Below are 18377 nucleotides of genomic sequence, written 5' to 3' on the forward strand. Positions count from 1 at the left end.
CGTTGGCACACAGCCCAGCTTTTTACGTCCAGGACCATCGACCGTCATGCCTCATGCGAGGCTGCCGCCACAGCCCATAGGCAAGAGCCCAAGGCCACAGCCATCGAGTCGCGTTCGGGCGTTCGGCCTAGGCTTAGGAGCGGACAGAAGCCCCAACTCAGGCCTACACAATTTCTTTCAGAAAAGCCCACTCTCAACTGTTGGGCCTCCAAAGCGTGGAAGCTATGACTCCCGCAACTGAAGTGCCTCATGTTCCGGAAAAAAAAAACTAAACTGGCGCATCCTCCATAAATAAATGCCACAGTGCGACTAGCAGAAAAATCATGAGATTGGTTCCATCTAAAATGCTTAATTGCAATCGTCAGGAGAGATTTAGATTTTGACTATTGCATGTACGATAATCTGAGTTACACTATCCGATCCATGCACCACGTTGGCGCACTGTATGCTGGGAGAAACTGATAAAGCAATCACCGTAAAGCCTGGGCAGGTCTAGACGATAGGCGTGAACAAATTTATAATCTCCAACTTCGGTTTTCTTGGACCGAATCAATTGCAGACGATATTAGCTTCAAAAAGCCAGCCAGCAGCAGTTAAAACTGAATTGTAGAAATGAAAAGAAAAAAAAAAGAAACAAAGAAGCTGATCCTCCTGACAACGCATCTCTATATAGGTTCATTTGCCAACAAAAAATTTCCAGCAATGTCTGAGGCCTTCATCAATGTTTATTTCTCCTGGCTATCATCACCATGTTCGCTTGATCGTATCAAGCATACTTATCAGCCATGATACAGTGTTTTTCTCTCACAACAAAACAACATTAACCGGCTTATAAGCCACATAAACGATTTAAGCGAACTGGGTGCATATCATATTACGAGGACTGCCCCCATCATGCTGCCAACCTACGGAAGGGAAGCTCTCAACTCCTTCCTGTCTGGCCCAAATGACTGCACAATCAGCGAGTCAGGTCAGAACTAGCACCCATGCCCATACGATCAAAATGCACAATTTGGAGTAGCAGCCCATATGATCAAAATGCACAATTTGGAGTAGCAGTATATTAGATGATGGCATTAACAAATGAAGCAAAACCACCCGTTCCTGCACTTTTACGCTAGATTCTTGTAAAAAAAGGAAATAAAAACTACCATTAAAATGGGACTACGGTACACTTTCTGGCCATAGAAACTACCAAACTTAGGCATACCTTTACCAAATTTTTAAAATTTCGGCTATTGACAGCTTTCAAAGATTTATAATGGAAATATTAAGCATTTTCATAGTAACACTGCAATCAAAATTAATGACTAAAGTTATGATTCAAGGCTATGCCAATGTCAGGAACAGAAGTGTTTGTGACCCAGATGTAGTTCCAAAAGAGACATACTCTAAGGAAAAAAAGAAGGTACTGTAAGTCATGGAAACTACCATCTGAATAGCTGAACATATGTACTACAGTCTACAGGCTGGAGAAGTTCAACTCCTTATAAATAATCCTATCTACTAGTGCCAAGATATCAGAAACAAAACTAATGTCACTTCACAAAATTAAGAGAATGCAACTAATTTCAGGCCGAGAAATGAAAGTTGGGTGTCATAGCCTGCTCCAACTTGCTTGGGACAAAAATTTGATGTTGCAAATGCAAGTAAGGTGTTATGCACTTCAGCTAAGATAATTCTTTTTTTGACAACTTACCTCCACGCCGAAGCCCTTCTTATAAACATTTGTGAAGAGCTCAGAAGTATCAGGCATAGAACTTTCCTGCAGATCAACAGGAGCATATGAAGTGGTAAGCATAACTAATTTGAAGCAAAAGAACTAAAAAAAGCATATCTAAATGCAATGAGACCTTTGCTTTAGCAATGGCGTCATCTACTTGTTTCCTGATTTCTTTCTCCATATCCTGAGAAGATAATAAGTGTATTAAACACTAGAATATGAACTGAAATAAATAATATTTTGATAACAATTGCCCTTATAAACATTCTTTATGCTTCAATTATACATTTATATACTCTTTACGTATTTCCAAAAGAAACCTGTACCTTGAGCTCAGCAGCAGTTGCCAGGTCGTGAGTAAAAAGCAATTTTCTAACCCTTTCAATCGGGTCCCGCTCCTGATGATATTGTAACACAATTAATTGAAACACTCGTAGCATGATTTAAATTTCAAACTGAAAGATTAAAACAACCTTACCTGTCTGACACCTGAAATCTCATCCCTGGTGCGGTAAGTGCTTCCTGGATCTGACATAGAGTGGCCATGGTACCTGTAGGTATCCATTTCAAGGACCTAGATACATAGAACGTGAGGGTTTTAATAACCATTAAGCACATGAAATAAAATAATTATGAACCAAAAATAAAGCGAGCAAGTTATCAGGAATAACACTTGAGCATATGCACTTATGTTCAACCACCTAATGTACCTTTGGTAACAAAATAGCAGCAGCAGCAGCACATTTTAAGTTACTAAGTTAGCATAACAGGGAGTTCTTCTAGTAGCAAGGCAGACCAGTGCCCAGCATGCTAGGCTGGACAAAACACCTAGGATGTGCCACGACGGGTTGTGGACTATACGGATGTCTAGGGCAACAAACACAAAGCACTAGTATATGATTCAATCATGCATCGACCGCATAGCTAGCATCATTGTATAGTTATTTTCATTTTCTCATTTTCACAAGTGAACAAGGATCAATAACAGTAGCTGACATAGGTCAATTGTACAGCTGCTTTGATCAGAAAACGTACCACTCTTTAGCAGACAGCCTACACAGATCGTCATTTTAATTGCACCACCTCTTTTTTTTTTAAAAAAAAAGATATGCTAATCTAATCCTACAATGGCACTGTTTGGGACCGCGTTTCTCGCGGCGGTGGCCGAAAGAAGTGAAGTATCCCGCCAAAACGTTCGCGGTGTCCGTGATTCTTCCGACCGCACAAGAGACTACGACCGCAAGATTGAACTGCACTGCAGATTCCTGTTACCGCGGCCATGGAGCCACAGTTCGGCTACCCGCACCGCGCGGCCACAGACCACGGTCCCAAACAGGGCCAATGTTGGATCTCGCAGACAAATAATATATGCAGCCATGTAGGTAGTTCAACAATTAGTACCACTATTGAAGACTTAATTAGCTGAAATAATGGTAACAAATTGTGTAAGTTTTTGACAATGGAAGATCCATACATTAGAATTATATATTATTATGTTTCCCCAGCATAAAATGGTGAGTGTAGTGCTACTATGTTAAATTTTGGTCTATGCTTCCAGTTCTTCATGCGAATTTAACTACTAAATCTAGAAACATCAGAACAGCCAAGCCAACCCCAAACCCCTAATAGTAGTTCTCCAACATGGGGTGCATCCAAATAACAGAAGTCAGCAAAGATGCATAGTACTCACAATTGGGCCATTTGCAACAGCATGATCTTTTGCAAATTTGCACGCTTGCTTCACAGCAAGAACATCCATTCCATCAACCTGCACGAAATACAATTTAGTTATATTTGTAGCAAACACTAAAAGTAATGCCATTATGAAATCCAAGCTTAAGCTATTCCCTTAACAGTCAAAGCTGGAGTTAACTCAATACGGGGGAACAGGATGGTTTGCAAATGCATACATCATTCTTATATAATTGCAAATCAATACAAGGTGCTTTTTCCACTCAACTGTATGCCTATACTTTGATCAATGAACAAGCCCTATTCAGCAACTAAAGGGTGCAACACAGAGAACCTAGAGTCCAAGGCCCCATATAAAACCACCCTAAAAAATCAAACATATCACAAACATAATAAACAATCAAACATACCACAAACAGAAACCAAATTTATCATACCAGCCAGCTATCGTGAATTCAGACACAATACAAGCAAACCCAAAGAATAATTACCTTCAATCCAGGCACATAGTCGCCACGCTTGTAGTAGGAGGGGCTCTTCGCTGCCCTCCACTCCGCTGTTCCCATCCCATCTATACAACAGAAATCAAAACCCAGATCATGTCATATTTCTCACGATGAACAATCAGATTTATCACGATCTAACCCTGATTCCCGGAATTGACGCACGAACTCACAATGGTTGTTCTCGCAGACCAATATGGCAGGCAGCTTCCAGAGGGCCGAAATGTTGAGAGCCTCAAAGAGCTGTCCCTGGTTAGCCGCACCGTCACCATAGAGCGCGAACGTGGCCGTGTCCTCCTTCTTGTACTTTTGAGCGAAGGCGAGGCCGCATCCGAGGGGCACCTGCGCGCCGACGATGCCGTGCCCGCCGTAGAAATTGGCATCCTTCTTATAGAAATGCATGGATCCGCCCTTCCCGCGGGAGCAGCCGGCCTCGCGGCCCATCAGCTCGGAGAAGGCGTAGACGAGGTCCCCTCCGCGGGCGAGGTAGGTACAGTGGTCGCGGTAGGCGGTGATGATGGAATCGGAGCGGGTGATGGCGGCCTCCATGCCGACGGCGACGGCCTCCTGGCCGTCGTAGAGGTGGCAGAACCCGCGGATGAGCTTAGCCTTGTAGAGGGAGTCGGCGGCGATCTCCATGCGGCGCATGAGGGACATGTCGCGGAAGAAGGTGACGAGCTCGGCGGGGGTGGTGGTGACATCGCGCGATGGCGGGTCGACGAGGTGGGAGGTGAAAGGGACAGATGTCTCGATGGTGAGCGCCGCCGTTGAATCGGAGATCGAGCGCGCCGCCATGAAGACCATGGCCGGGGCCCGCGCGGCGGGGATGCGGCGAAGGAGGGCGGCCGCGGCCATGGCGACGATCCGCTAGGGTTTGGGGGTGGATGCGGGGCCGTGGGCGTGGGGAGGGAGGGAAGGAAGGAAGGAAGAAGATAGACGCGAGATTTATGCGCGTAGTTGTTGCATTCTTAAGAAGGAGGTGGGTTTGGTTTGGTGTTTGGCCTGCCGCCGCCGGGCTTCGGCGGGCAGACCGCGAAGAACGCAACAATGTGTACGTGTCGCGAAAAGTAGATTACGTTTCACTAATTTTTTAGTGAATAATATTTATATTTATGGCTTTAAATTAATTTATTATAAAAATATATTTTGTAATTAATCTGATGATATTTATTTGGTATCATAAACATGATATTTTTTATCTATAATTTGTCAAACTTAAGATAGTAAAACGTAATATTGTGCTACAATTGCATTCTTTAGGGGAGAGGTAGTATATATAATAAGTACATATATATTATAGTAATGCACCCCTAATAGATTTGCAATATGGTTAAACAAATGACACACGACAATTGACAATAGGATTTTATTTGGAGAACAAGTGCATCTGATCGACCTTTCAATATCAATTTCCTGTGGTATCTGATCACCACAAGTTTTCTCGATTATAAAAACATTGCCTAGTTGGCAGAATTATGTTTGAAGCAAGACAATGTACCGTTTTTTTTCTCTTCTTTTTTCACTCATGGAACATTAGTAGTGTTGGAAAATTACATGCAGAATTAGTTACCGCATCTGCAAGTAGATTAGAACTTTCTTATTTGCACAAAGATTTAGAATTTACTAAGGGCCAAACCAAATCAATTTGGTATCAAGTTGTAGCCATGACAACAGCTTTGTAGTTGAGATGCTCTCCATAATCCAAGCAAAAATCATGAATGGTTGGTGGATATAGTGTTCCTGTCGGCTGTCGATGACGTTGGGGGAATATTTGGTTAAAATTATTATTAGGTAGACAAACCAAAAGACAAGTAGCCAACTAAACATCTTTATTCAAAACAACCCAAGCAATGGCGAGGAGCCAATCCCTTGGAACACTGTCTCAATCAACCATCCTTTTCAAGCGTTGTATAGCGCTCGGTGGGTCAAAGCATCTTAGCGCATAATAGTGATAGAGCGTTGGAGTACTATTTTGGTCAGATCCATTTACTCAAAATAACAGAGTTTTTCTTTTTTGTATGAACTGGTCACCATCAATTGCTTTCAGGTGTACAATATAAACAAGTGTTTCAGGCCCCAGAAACTGTGATCCCAATATCTTGGTTGTATGGGCTGTCCTTACATCATCTGGATACAATTAAGGCAAGACGATTGGGCTGTCTTTGCATAATCTGAATACAGCCATACAGGCCAGGCCGGAGACTTTCTCTGTTTTGTAGCGTCTGAATTCTAGCAAGAATTATGATCACAGCAAAAAGGAAAGAATGAATAACATTTGTGTGATTGTATCTGAATTGTAATTTGAATACAATTGTTTTTTTTTTTGTCGTGATAGATATGTGCAAGATATACTTCATCATTATGAGAAGTTTCATCAGCGTGGCCGGTGACAGACAAAAAGTTTTAGAACCCACATAGGTAAGCACATAAACAACAATTAACAATAAAAAGCCCACAGGTGAGATGATAATGATGTTTCTATTAGAGAGATTGGGAAACAGCTCACACCCCTAGGGTATCTCTCTAAATAGTTCCACTCTAGTTTTCCACCTGAAATAGCCTAAAGACATCCTGCATTGAGTAAATACAATGAACCCTAGGCCCAATCATGTCTTTGTTTCCTCCCCTTTTAACAGATTGTACAGGTAAAATACACAAGCGTGCACTAAGAACTGCAATGCTTGACCCTATATTTTGCCTACAAAAAATGGTTAACAGAATGGCCAAAGTGTTGTTGCATGATGTTGCTGCCTTGAGCAAATTCAGAATACCATGTCTTCCACGCTTCGACATAATGGGCAAAAAGATCACCGAGTGCTGCATTCAGAAAAGAGGGAATGCTTTAGTGCAACATATAGCTGAGCAAATTCTATATCTAGCAATTATTCCAGTCCTACTTCAAACTCCCAATAAAAGAGGTTGCATAGACGTGATAATAAATGTCAAATGATCATAATGAACTATTGGGCATTGGCTAGCGTCCTGCATAATAGCTTATAAAAATCAACAAATCTCATATTAGCTTCTAACAAATAGAAGATCATGATGTTACACTAGAGATGTGTTGCAGTGTTCCTGAGGTCATATTTCATTTTCAGACTTTCTAGCTGACTGGTTGCAACAGGGGCTGCCAAAGCTAACATGAAGAAACAGGATGGGCAGAGAGTTTCCATCTGAAGACCATCAGATGCCACTATTAGCTTAAGCCTATTATATAAAACTACAGCTAGAGAGACACACTATACAAGAAAAATTCTAGCATTGTCCTAAGAAACAAAACAGGATTAAAGTATTGAACCCACCTTGGTTCTGGTACTGTGGTCGAAATGAAGCAGAAAGGCTCTCCCAGTCCTGAGCCCTCTCCCTTTGCCCAGGTTTATTGCCGCCATCAAGTTCATGTTTCCTTGCACCAGCAGGGTGGAAAGGACCATAAACAAAGCCATTTTGTTTAACCTGCCCAAGCTGACTCCGCACAGCTAATTTGCAATTTGTCAAGACATCACCACCACTCTGTGCCAGTTTTGCTTTCTTCTGAATTTTTGAATCTAGATTACTTCTATGTATGTCAATGTTAGTGAGTTCAGTTCCAAATGCTCTTTTGTTCGATGTGGTCTTCCCTGGTGGGGGTACAGCAACTGTGACACCATTTTCAGTGTTCGGCATTGTGGCCCTACCCAACCAACGAAACGCAGGCTTTCTCGAGTCCCCTTGCTGTATCTGGAATCCACAGTTCAAGAATGTATGTTAAGAAACATGCTACTACCAGATTGCAACTTAATCGTCAGCAAGCATCAAAAGCCTACCTTCTCAATAAGATTCAGTGAAGACAAGACATTGGCAATGTCATATAACCTCCGAACTTTAGCTGCATTACCAATTAAATATCAAGATTAAATTAAGTTTTATTAGTCCTGATAGTGCTACTGCTGCACGTGTAGAGAAAGACAAAATGAAAGTACTGACTTCTCATATTGGTCTCCTCGTGGCCTTCTCCAAGGAGCAGCTTTGCAGCTTCATCAAGTGAGATCGTGTCAACCTGCTCCAGGTATAGATTTCATATCAATGGACTGGTCATGCATGAATCTTCAGGCAGAAATACAGAGTTCAAGAATTTCTCACCTCCATGGTGAGGAAGAGCTTCACGAAATTCTGTGTAAGCAACCCAAGTGACTTTTCTTTCCTATGATCTGAAAATGTAACAACCAAAATTCTGAGCCTGACAGACAAAATGGAACAGCACACACATGCTAAATCAAAATGAAGCAAATAGCAATGTACCAGATCGAAGGCGGCGACGGGGTGCACCAGGTTTGTCAGAAGGATTGTCCACAGTCTGACTCAGTTTCTCGTTCTCGATATCAGCACCAGGATTGCCCAATGTATCATCATCTTCGTCATCAGAAATCTTCGCAAAAGAACAAAGGAGAAGAAACACTTCAGTAGGAACTAATCCGCATGTCCAAAAAAGAACGCAACTCTAGTATATTACCAAGTCAAACCATTTTAAATTTGACCAAATGTATACAAAAAACATCAATATTTATGATAACAAATAAGTGTCGTTAGATTCAATCATAGAACGTGTTTCATAGTATACCTATCTTGTGTCATAGTATACCTATCTTTGGTCAAATTTTGGATAGTTTGACTAGAGGCAGACCTAGAACTGCATCTTTTTTTAGGACGAAGGCAGTACAAATTGTTGTGGACCAGAATCAGATACATCGGTTCAAATGGAAGGGAAAGATAAGAAGTCGTACAATGCCAGCAGATTGCTGCTCGTTTTGCAGAGGAGCCAAGCCAGACTTCTCTCTTAACGCCCTTTCCTGAGAAGACGAGAGATGACGGGTTAGATGGATGAGATCTACAGTTCTTGATCGAAATATCACGCAGGGGACTAGACGCAGACCTTGAGTTCTCGCAAGGCCATTGGGACTCCGCCGAAACCTATCCAGGTGTAGCGATTCTTGGCTTTCCTCACAAGAATCTTCTCACAAGGGGAATTGAATCAGAACTAGAATCATACTTCATATCCCGAACAGACCGCACAAGAAATCAAGAATTGTGTCCCGGAAAGGCAGAAGAAGAAAGAAAGAACTAACCCCAACGCTCTCGAGCACGTTGACAATGTCGTAGATCCGGCGCCTCTCCACGCCGAGGCATTTGGCCGCTTCGTCCAGCCCGATGAACTCCACGTCGTCGCGGTTGTAGAGAACCACGAAGCTAAAAGCAGCACGGAGAATTTGGGTCAGAACAGCAAGGAGAACTCAGGAGCTAGAAATCTCCAGACGCGTCGAGGCTGCAAGAGGCTCACTTGGAGCAGAGGAGGCCGAGCGACTTGTCCTTGCGGCTGTAAGCGTGGTGGCGGCCATTGGCGCCACCGCCGCCGCCCCCCGCGTGCATCGGCCGCGGCCGTGGCCGCGCCTGCTGCTGCTGCTGCTGCTCCTGCGGCAAAGCTGACGCCATCGCCGCCGCAGCAGCAGCGGCCACCGCTACCTCGGCGACGGAAGAGGGGGACGCCGACATCGCCGTTGCCCGTTGCCGATGCCCGCGAGGAATTCGCAGGGTTTGAGTTCGCGTGGGGCGGTGCGGGGCTCGGGAGAGGAGGGAATTCCTGGGAGTATTATAGGTGGACGGATCTGACTTGTAGGAGGGAGGAGGGAGGAGGCGCGGCGCCGGCCGTCGAATGGAATCTGGAGGGCTTGATTTGTCGCGGTGGTGGCGGCCTCGCTCGCGTTTCAAAATTTTCTCTGTCCGCTCCCGTGCGGCTGCGGCCGTTTCGCCTGAGGTCGGCTCGGCGTGGCTCGCAGGCGCAAGGTGGGGAAGGGTGAGCCGTGCCCGTGCGTGCGTGGGGGCTCTGTTGCCTTGGCCAGTTTGAATTGAAATTTAAGCGGCTCACGCGCGCGGGTGAGCCGAGGGGAGGAGCGGGGGTGCCTGTGCGCGGAAGCGACAGTAGGATTCGGAAGTTTTTTTTTTATTCCGAATTTTTTATTTTTAGCCCTTTGTCTCAAAAATTTTCACAAATATGCTCCTAGATAAAAGATTTCAAAATCTAGACCCTTAGCTCGACGTCATTGATATTGATGCCGAGCTAACACGTCTCGGCAGCAACGTCCTTGTCGCTGAGCTCTTAGGCTCGAAGCAGACGTGGAGGTGACATAGCAAGAAGCTCGCCGCGCAGTCACCCTGGCGCCAAACTCAACGTCGTAGATCCTGGCACCGAGCTCGGCGCCGTAGATCTTGGCGCCGAGCTCGGCGCCAGGGTGACTGGCGTCGAGTCTGCCTTACATATGGGCTCCAATCCTTTCTCTCTTCCTCTCCCTCTCTCTCTCGCTTTTCCCTCGCCCGAGCAAAGAACCGCCGCCGCCGCCCGCGCCCTCTCCCTCGCCGCGCCCCGCGCCGCATCCTCGAGTCGTCTAACTACGGCTAGGTGTTTTTCCTTAGCCGTCATTGGCGGGGGTTAGGGGGTGGAACCCACCGCTTGAAGTGCTCACGTGAATATCTCCCTCTAAACCAATCGTCGAAAAGGAGATACCTAGGGTCAAACTTGTCTGCACCGTCGATCCACTGAAAGAAAAGCACCTCTCATAGTCCTACACAATGAGATTCCAACAAAATATTAGTGGCATACTTACACAAATAAAAAAAAGAGAGTGAAAATAATTTCTTACATTAAAACGACTGCATGTGTAGAAGCAACGTGCCACTGTGTTCGGATGTTTCGATTGAAACACGTGGCCTGAGAAACCACAGTCACAGTTAGGGACAGGGGGGTCAAGAGGGACAGGGACATCTTTGCTAGATGCGTCGGGGTATAATTCTCGAGGACGACCCCGTTTTCGTCAAAACTCCTCCCGATATATTTCTTGCATCTAACAAAACGGATGTAATTTAACAAACAAAAATAAAAACATCACAAATTAATGCCAATAAGAGAACCTTAACTACAATACAACCAATTTCGTTCAAAGAACCGAAAACAATTAACATTAAACCCTAAACCTAAGGTTTCCAATGTTATGCAAAACAATAAACCCATAAAACATAACAACATGCACTGCAGTTATATAGGTTTAATATAAATATTAAAAATTGTATGAAACCCTAAGTAGTGACGATTCTTAGATTGAAAAATCCGACTAATATATACCGAATCGATGCGAAAAAAACTAGGAGGGGAGCGATGATACATTGCTCTCGAAGATCTACGGATGAAATCAAAGTTTCTAAGATCCAATATGCCGATTCGTGAGGTATGATGAAGTGGGTAGAGAAAAAACTCGAGAGGCGGGAGAAAGAAGATGATGAAGGTTCGGACAGGAAGGTTGGGACCGGGGTTAAAACACAAGCTTGGCGTCGAGATCTACGGCTGAGCTTGGCGCCAGGGTGACTGGCGCCGAGGGTGACTGGCGTCGAGCTTCCTGCCATGTCACCGTCACGTTGGTTTCGAGTCTAAGAGCTCGACGCCAGGGTCGCTGGTGCCGAGACGTAGCTAAGGGTTGAGATTTTGAAATCTTTCCTTTGTGAATTTTTTTAAAAAAGGGCTAAAAATAAAAAAAATCGGGATTTTCTTCGGCTCATCGCGGCGGGCGCGCGCGTCTCGATGGGATCTCGTTTAGGGGAACGGCACGTGGAGGAGGTGGCGTTGAGGCGCGGAGGGAACAGGTGTGCCACGTGAGCTCGTGACGGTTGGCTGTTTGGCTTCAGCGATCCGCGCCGTCGCGCGCCCGGGCCAAATCGCGTGCCTGTGATTCTCACTGGATTGCGTCCTCCTCTCCGAATGATTGAATCGCAGTTCTAGTGTCGTTGCAGGCGTTTCCGCCTGCTGCTGGTTACCGTGCCGTCGGGCGTCGGCGTCACCTCGACAGGATAGGCAAAGGGGCAGCAATTTGAATCCTGAAGTTCTGAACCCGCCTCATTCAGGGCATGACATTTATCTGCACTTCTTCAGTTCTTCAGCTGTTCAGCAAGGAGCGTGCGTCGTTCGCTCTTTTGCGCAACTCCAGATCTGGAATGGACCGGCCCATCAGTACTATGGCATGTCCATGCGGCCGCTTTCTACACCTCCATCCCTTATTGGACTGTATCGACGGGCCAAGTCATGTCCGAACTGCGAAATTAACATTTGTCTACCAGTCACTCCCTCCGCTCTAACGTAGAGGTCTTCCTGCCCGTGGAATATAGAGAAGGGTGTTTAGATGCTCGTACATCGACTTGGGTCAGAGTTGGAAATAGGATGATGTGAATTGCTGGTTAGTGGTTACTGTAGATAGAACTATTGCAGCCACGGCTCCTTTAGGCACCGTTCGGTTATTGGGAAATAGTGCACTGGAATGATTCCGGTCAGGAACTAGTCTAATTTAGGGCCTGTTCGTTTCATACGGAATGGAGCCTGGAATGATTTCAAACCAGGAATGTTGTACTAATTTATACTATATTTGATCACCTAGAATGAATCCTGGCGAAATGAGGGCTAAACGAACAAGCCCTTATATAAGCGTGGATGAGCAGAAACGATTCCTGGGCAGGAATCGGATAACCGAACGAGCCCTTAAGCAGAAGCGAACACACATTTGGTCTTGGTTCTGGTGTTTTTCTTGTTCTGTAATAGGCGTTTTCGTGTTCTTGTCTTGGTTTTGGTTTTTTTTCTTGTCCTCTAATAGGCGATTTTGTGTTTGGAATTCTGTTGCGAGTGTGTCTTTCGTCAGAGTTTCTTCCACCCTCTTATTTTTCTTCTTAATACTCAAAGAAAAAAGGCACACTTTGGAATCATGCTAAAGAAAAGAAGCACGCGAACATAGAAGCGATTTTATCCGGCCTATTTACAAGACGCGTCCATAGTTCCGTAGGATTGTGATACATTGTGATTACGTTCTATCAGAAAGCTAGTTGTTTCTCTAGTTACGAAATGACAAACACAGTGGTCGTTCTCATGCCAAACCCAGCGTAGTCCAGGACTCCAGGGGGGCCTTGCGTGATTGCGTCGGTGTCAAGCGAGGCTGTCTGATAAAGAAGCCTCCCTGGCGATCCACCTCAAGATGTGAATACAGCTCCCGGGAGCAGCATAGCATAGTACTCAAACGGTTAGCTTTAGAGTGACTCCCATAGAGCCATAGTTCACGCGCACACCATGCGCTCTGATGGAGGAAAAGCTTCCAAAAATGACAACGGCCATTCCTTAGAAAAAAAAAGGCTGCAGTGGAGAAGAGAACTACAGCCGCCTCCATGATAATAAGCAAACTCGACCAGCTCACACTTGGAACAGAATGTCTTGATCATGCCTAACCCATCCTGAGTAAATTAGGTATGAAGATATTAGGTACCAAGTAGTTGAGAGGAAAAGAATTATGTTATGGAAATATATATTGCAAATGTAAATGTAGGTTGGTGGGAAATGAGAGGGAAGCCCCACCAGTCTTAAAAGAGAAAGATACTCAAAGATGCATTGCATATTAAGAATTAAGAATTAAGATGGACATCATAGCTTTAAAATCGTACCAATGTATTATGTATGAAAAGTACTACCTTTACGTTGCATTGTTATTGTCAGCTTCTAAGTTCAGTAATCTATTATTTGGGAATATCTGATTGTCCTAACAACCGTATCTTCTGCAACTGAACTATATGTATACAGAAAAAGATTACCAGAATTTTCATTAACAAAGAATTACCTTGACTTCTGTAAAGTTGTATCCTTCTTCCTGCCTTCTTGAGTAACCATTGTTTTCCCTACAGATGAAATATTTGGCTCGGCTAATGGGTTTGTGACAAACCCACCCTGAAGCCCAAACTTCTGTCTCTCCCATTTGTAAGAAGTTCTGCTCTCGTCTGAGCTGTTTGCTGGGTCTGAGGCAGAAAACCTTGAGGAAGACCTACCACCATTGTGCCTTCTCCAGAATTTTGGGCTCAGAATGCAGCATGTCTTTACATCAGGCTCCCTGTTTGACATCCTTCCTGAAGAGAAGGCCAAATCACGAGAGATCTCATCCAAAGCCATCTCCAGCCCATGCACCCTTGTCTCCAAAGAATTCATACCATTCTCAGACTTCCCCATAAATTTCTGATAAACAAAAGGGATAATAAATTTCAGACTCACTTCCAGTAAATTTCACGATGACTAATACCTATATGACTTATGACATAAAACATTTTGTTTCATGTTAGACGTTTTTTTACATGTGAAGATACATCGATACGGAACGTTAATTGCACATGGCAGGTGCAGCTAAATCAGCAAGATGATAATTTTGCATGCCTTCATGTCACTACTAAAATATTTGTGCATGGTTAAGTTTATTAAGTTTAGCAATGCAATGTTATGTAGGGAACATCAGCAACATGACATGTGCTACTATATGTATATGACAATGTCTTGACTTGCAATAATCATGTTCAAATCTGACCCAACGTGTCACTGATACTGAAAAGTTAATGTTGTATGGAAACATCAATTTTTAAGTAGCAGTCCCTTTCCAGTATTCTGAAACAGGAGCTAATATTACCCTCTTCTTGCAACCAAGTATCCAGAAACCAAAATACCCACTTCCAGCATGGACTAACTTACAGTTACAGAATGTTTTCTCGGGTATAACTTAGTAATCAGGGGAGAAGTTAGTAATTATTTTATTTCTGGAAGAAACGTGTAATGGCTCCAAGCCATATAAGTCTCGCAAGAGAACTGTAAAATATAAGAACCAACAGAATAAAGGAAAATTACCTGGAGAAGATCCAGTAAACTGCTTTGCTGATTTAAAATCTGAAGGAGCTGCGTCCTTATTTCTGACAAGCTCTCATCCTTGTGAACTGCATACCTTTCCGATCCACCTTCAATTTCTGAAATCTCTTCCAAATTACCACCGCCCTCATACGGAACAACTCGTGACCCTGCTTTGTGTCCAGCCAGCTTGGCCGACCTATCCTCGCTGCCTTGGAAGAGTGTCCTCCTAACCTCCAGTCTGTCTCTCACATTGCCTCCTTTCAGCAGCTTCTCCTCCGTCACCACTTTGATTGGGGTAGCATCCGGGGCAACAGCAATCTCAACCTTGTAGTCACAATTATTTGCTTGGCGAACTTTGCGATATGAAGGCGGTGACAGCTTCTTGTTCCTGATGGATGAAGGACTATTTGTTTTGGTGACACTGGGTGACACATCAGGCGGAGATGATCTGCTCACAGGTAATCTGCTCCTCCTTGTTGCTGATGGAACTGAGTTTGAGCCCAGCGAAGCAGCCGGATATCGCCCATCACTTGCACTCCCTAATTAGTTACAAGATAAATTATATGCAAAAAAGAAATAGGTGTAGCATTTTACCCAACTATTCATCAATATTTTATTAAGTATAAACAACAAGAGACTCTTATGTGGCTCTTTACCTCTTGCAAGGTATACAACAATAAATTTACCAGATCTGTACATGCGGAACTAGTAGCAAGTAGCCAAGTACAGCTAAAACTACAAAGGGAATGCCCCTCCTCACCTGTAAGAGAAGATCTTCGTTGTGACTGGGACGCTGGTGGCGGAGCGGAGGAGCACTCGTCCTCTTCAGCACCCGGGATCTCCTTCCACGCCTCAATCATCCGGTTCATCGACTCTCGCACAATCTTGACCTGCATTGAAGCATTTTGATACTCAGCCCCACAGTCAGATCCAAAAAAACGACAACCGTAAGATCCGAACCAAATTGATGACCGACCTTGTCAAACCTTCTGGCCTCGAAGAAGGTAACGCAAGAGGATTTGTAGGTCGTGAGAAGATCCGTGTGCTCTAGGGCCAATGCAGCTAGCGCCTCCGCCGCGGCCTTCCTCGCTGCCCAGTCATCGCTAGCGATTGCATCGCGGAGGCACGGGATGGAGGCGGTGACTTCGGCATCGCCGGCCATGGCCGCGGAGGCGCCGATGAGGGTGATGAGCGCGGGCTTGGCCTTGAAGGCATTGCTGCGAAGTAACTTGAGGAGGCGCGGTTGGAGCTTGTGGAGGTAGGAAGCGAGGTCGGCGGTGGCGGCGGACGCCTCGACGGCGGCGGCCGTGGCGAGCGCGGCCGCCAGCTGCGCGCACTGGTCCTGCTCGTGGAGGAGCGCGTCCGTGAGGGGCCGGAGCGCGGCGGAGGCCGAGGCCGAGGCCGCCGCCGCGGCGCGCGCGGTGTCGACGAGCGCGGCGCGGACGGAGGAGTCCTGGTCTCGGACGCGGCGGAGCGCGGCGGCGAGGATGCGCGGGACGAGCGGGGCCACGGCGTCGCGAGGGTGGGACGCCGCGACAAGCGCCAGGGCGCGCAGCGTGTGACGGCGGAGCGGGGTCTTGTCGGTGGGCCGCGCGTCCGAGACGACCGAGACGAAGGCCGGGAGCTCGTCCGGCTCGAGCGCGCGCGCGATGGCCTCGAGCTCGGCGGCCGCCATGGCCTCTGTGTCGCGGTCGGAAAGCTTGAGGAGGCAACGGTTCACGCGCTGCTTCAGCGGCTCGCGCCGCGCTGTGGTGCCCATGGCTGGCGCGAGAGCCACGAGCGGTGCCGCCGTGTTGTTGCTCCGCTAGTTATTGTCTTCCGCCCGGGCCGGGAGGCCGGGAGGGAGCTGGGAGGTAGCACCGCGGTGTGGAGTGTAGCTGCCTAGGCTGCTGGTGAACTCTAGGCAATCTCAACGACAACCCCAAAATACAATACACAATCGTCCTTTGATAACGCTACAAGCAAAAGCAAAAGGTTAATCTACTGTATTCGATATCTTCTCTAACAACACGACTTATTGAGAATTTTTTCTGTAAATAGATTTTCAGTTGGGAGAATACCCTAATTTAGATTATGCCTCTCAGATAACCCAAAATAAAAAATAACTGATACTTGGGTGGAGGCTAATTTTAGATGTCTTTCTAGCTATTTTGGGTTTGGATACCCCATATGTCAATCTAGGCACAAAAACCCGAGAGCCGAGAACCAAACCAAACTAATCGGAACCAAAATAGAAGTAACCGAAAACGAAATATCCGGTCCCAGGTTCGGTTCCAGGTTCCCAGGAACCGAAATTATTACGGTTAATTCAGTTCCAGCACTCGTTAACCGTATTGACCTGAAATGATCGAACTATGTAAAGACCCCTAGAATGCAGGCTTGAATATTGCTCTATACTTGAATATTTGAGAGAACAATAACATATATGTGTCGTATTGTTGTTTTGTGCTGCATTATTGTTTAAATTGTCCCTTTTGATTGCATGAAAATCAGGCAAAATGCTGCCGAAATTTACAATTGAATGAGTTCTTTCTTGGTTCCTGAAAAATTCGGTTTCATCGGTTAGAACCGAAACCGAACCGAATAACCCGAAACTGAAAATCATCGGTTCTGTATTTTCAAAGTAACCGATCGGTTCTTCTTCTCAACTAACTAAATTAGCTGAAGAACCAAAAAAAACCAAACCGATCTATTTCGGTTAACCGACGCCTGACCCATGTGCGCTCTTTGATGGAGACAGTCACGTTAGGTGCCAGTGCCGGACCCGGGTCCGGTTCTCGGGGCTAGGAAGACTGCTGCGCGCGTTTATTTATGCGCTTCGTTTTTTTTGTTTTCTTGCCTTTTTTTTTTACTTTCCCTTTTCTTTATGTGACTGACATGGAAGAGCTGAACAGCAGCTTTGTAGCCAGGTATCAACCTCAGCAAACTACCAGCTCATACGTAAATACTTCCTCCCTCCCGAAATAAATCCATTTCTAGCTATGTAACCTATACGCTCAAAATTCTCCCTCCTTTCTAGAAAGAATATAATTCTCATTTATCAAAGAGTTAAATAATTTCTAAATTTAACTAAACCTAAAATAAATTACTAACATTTATAATACCACATAGATATCATTAATATGAGATATATTTTTATGATAAATCTAATTAAAGACATAAATGTTGATATTTTCTTATAAATCTAGTCAAACTTAAAAAAGTCTGACTTATCTAAACCCTAAAATTATATTCTTTTAGAGACGAAGAGAATCTAAGTAGCTAGACAAGTGTGTCTAGAAACATAGCCTTTGGATGGTATGGAAAACAAAAAAAACTATAATTCTCGTTCCTAGGTATTGAATCACTCTAGCGTCATTTCATTCGTAGCGTTGTTCCAACGAAGATAGACTTAGCTAGTTTTGAATGGTGGCTTTGTCGACTTCTCTAGAACTTTGGTAATTTGTGTCAATATATGCTTGTTTAAGGTATGTTTGGAACGCATGAATTTTATAGGATTTATATAGAAATCTGTTCAATTTCACACAAAAAAACACAGGAACAACAAAAAATTCTCACATTCTAAACATGATCTTAACTTTCACTTTTTTCTTGTCTCTTTCATAACGTTAGTGGGTATATTGTGATTATATGATGATGATCTTGGCGAGAGCTGAAAGAGATGTTTAAGTTTGCGTTTAGCACTTATCGTACGTCGAAGAAAAAAATTAAGTCCCACTCGATGTTTGTGTAGTAACATAGC

General features: G+C 44.8%; 3 protein-coding genes across 3 annotated transcripts; all 3 read right to left on the reverse strand.

Moving 5' to 3' along the window:
* Nucleotides 1-643: 643 nt before the first annotated feature.
* LOC136474756 (pyruvate dehydrogenase E1 component subunit alpha-1, mitochondrial-like) lies at nucleotides 644-4862 on the reverse strand. The gene is made up of 8 exons (XM_066472310.1): nucleotides 4092-4862; nucleotides 3907-3986; nucleotides 3414-3491; nucleotides 2202-2297; nucleotides 2050-2121; nucleotides 1854-1907; nucleotides 1700-1765; nucleotides 644-950 (listed from the first exon to the last, which is right to left on the reverse strand). The coding sequence occupies exons 1-8, from the start codon at nucleotides 4771-4773 to the stop codon at nucleotides 906-908; spliced, it is 1173 nt and encodes a 390-aa protein (XP_066328407.1). The 5' UTR covers nucleotides 4774-4862; the 3' UTR covers nucleotides 644-905.
* A 1523-nt stretch (nucleotides 4863-6385) lies between these two features.
* Nucleotides 6386-9722, reverse strand: LOC136474757 (E2F transcription factor-like E2FE). Its single transcript, XM_066472311.1, has 10 exons — nucleotides 9233-9722; nucleotides 9021-9141; nucleotides 8828-8905; nucleotides 8679-8744; nucleotides 8197-8323; nucleotides 8038-8105; nucleotides 7882-7954; nucleotides 7722-7783; nucleotides 7221-7635; nucleotides 6386-6735 (listed from the first exon to the last, which is right to left on the reverse strand). Exons 1-10 carry the CDS (start codon nucleotides 9442-9444, stop codon nucleotides 6617-6619), a joined length of 1341 nt encoding a protein of 446 aa, XP_066328408.1. The 5' UTR covers nucleotides 9445-9722; the 3' UTR covers nucleotides 6386-6616.
* A 2982-nt stretch (nucleotides 9723-12704) lies between these two features.
* LOC136474758 (TORTIFOLIA1-like protein 3) lies at nucleotides 12705-16536 on the reverse strand. Its single transcript, XM_066472313.1, has 5 exons — nucleotides 15612-16536; nucleotides 15396-15525; nucleotides 14636-15174; nucleotides 13590-13978; nucleotides 12705-13209 (listed from the first exon to the last, which is right to left on the reverse strand). Exons 1-5 carry the CDS (start codon nucleotides 16392-16394, stop codon nucleotides 13200-13202), a joined length of 1851 nt encoding a protein of 616 aa, XP_066328410.1. The 5' UTR covers nucleotides 16395-16536; the 3' UTR covers nucleotides 12705-13199.
* Between the last annotated feature and the right edge of the window lie 1841 nt (nucleotides 16537-18377).

Source organism: Miscanthus floridulus, chromosome 8 (assembly GCF_019320115.1).
Source record: "Miscanthus floridulus cultivar M001 chromosome 8, ASM1932011v1, whole genome shotgun sequence".
NCBI lineage: Eukaryota > Viridiplantae > Streptophyta > Magnoliopsida > Poales > Poaceae > Miscanthus > Miscanthus floridulus.

Excerpts from the sequence above, each read along its gene's own strand:
- LOC136474756 (XM_066472310.1), bottom strand. The coding sequence starts at position 4,773 with ATGGCCGCGGCCGCCCTCCTTCGCCGCATCCCCGCCGCGCGGGCCCCG. Across the intron at positions 2,122-2,201 it reads AGATTTCAGGTGTCAGACAG|GAGCGGGACCCGATTGAAAG; the intron begins GTAAGGTTGTTT and ends CAATATCATCAG. Across the intron at positions 1,766-1,853 it reads ACGCCATTGCTAAAGCAAAG|GAAAGTTCTATGCCTGATAC; the intron begins GTCTCATTGCAT and ends GTTGATCTGCAG.
- LOC136474757 (XM_066472311.1), bottom strand. The coding sequence starts at position 9,444 with ATGTCGGCGTCCCCCTCTTCCGTCGCCGAGGTAGCGGTGGCCGCTGCT. Across the intron at positions 9,142-9,232 it reads CTCGGCCTCCTCTGCTCCAA|CTTCGTGGTTCTCTACAACC; the intron begins GTGAGCCTCTTG and ends TGCTGCTTTTAG. Across the intron at positions 6,736-7,220 it reads ACCACAGTACCAGAACCAAG|CACTCGGTGATCTTTTTGCC; the intron begins GTGGGTTCAATA and ends TTCTGAATGCAG.
- LOC136474758 (XM_066472313.1), bottom strand. The coding sequence starts at position 16,394 with ATGGGCACCACAGCGCGGCGCGAGCCGCTGAAGCAGCGCGTGAACCGT. Across the intron at positions 15,175-15,395 it reads ACGAAGATCTTCTCTTACAG|GGAGTGCAAGTGATGGGCGA; the intron begins GTGAGGAGGGGC and ends GTAACTAATTAG. Across the intron at positions 13,979-14,635 it reads GTTTACTGGATCTTCTCCAG|AAATTTATGGGGAAGTCTGA; the intron begins GTAATTTTCCTT and ends TTTGTTTATCAG.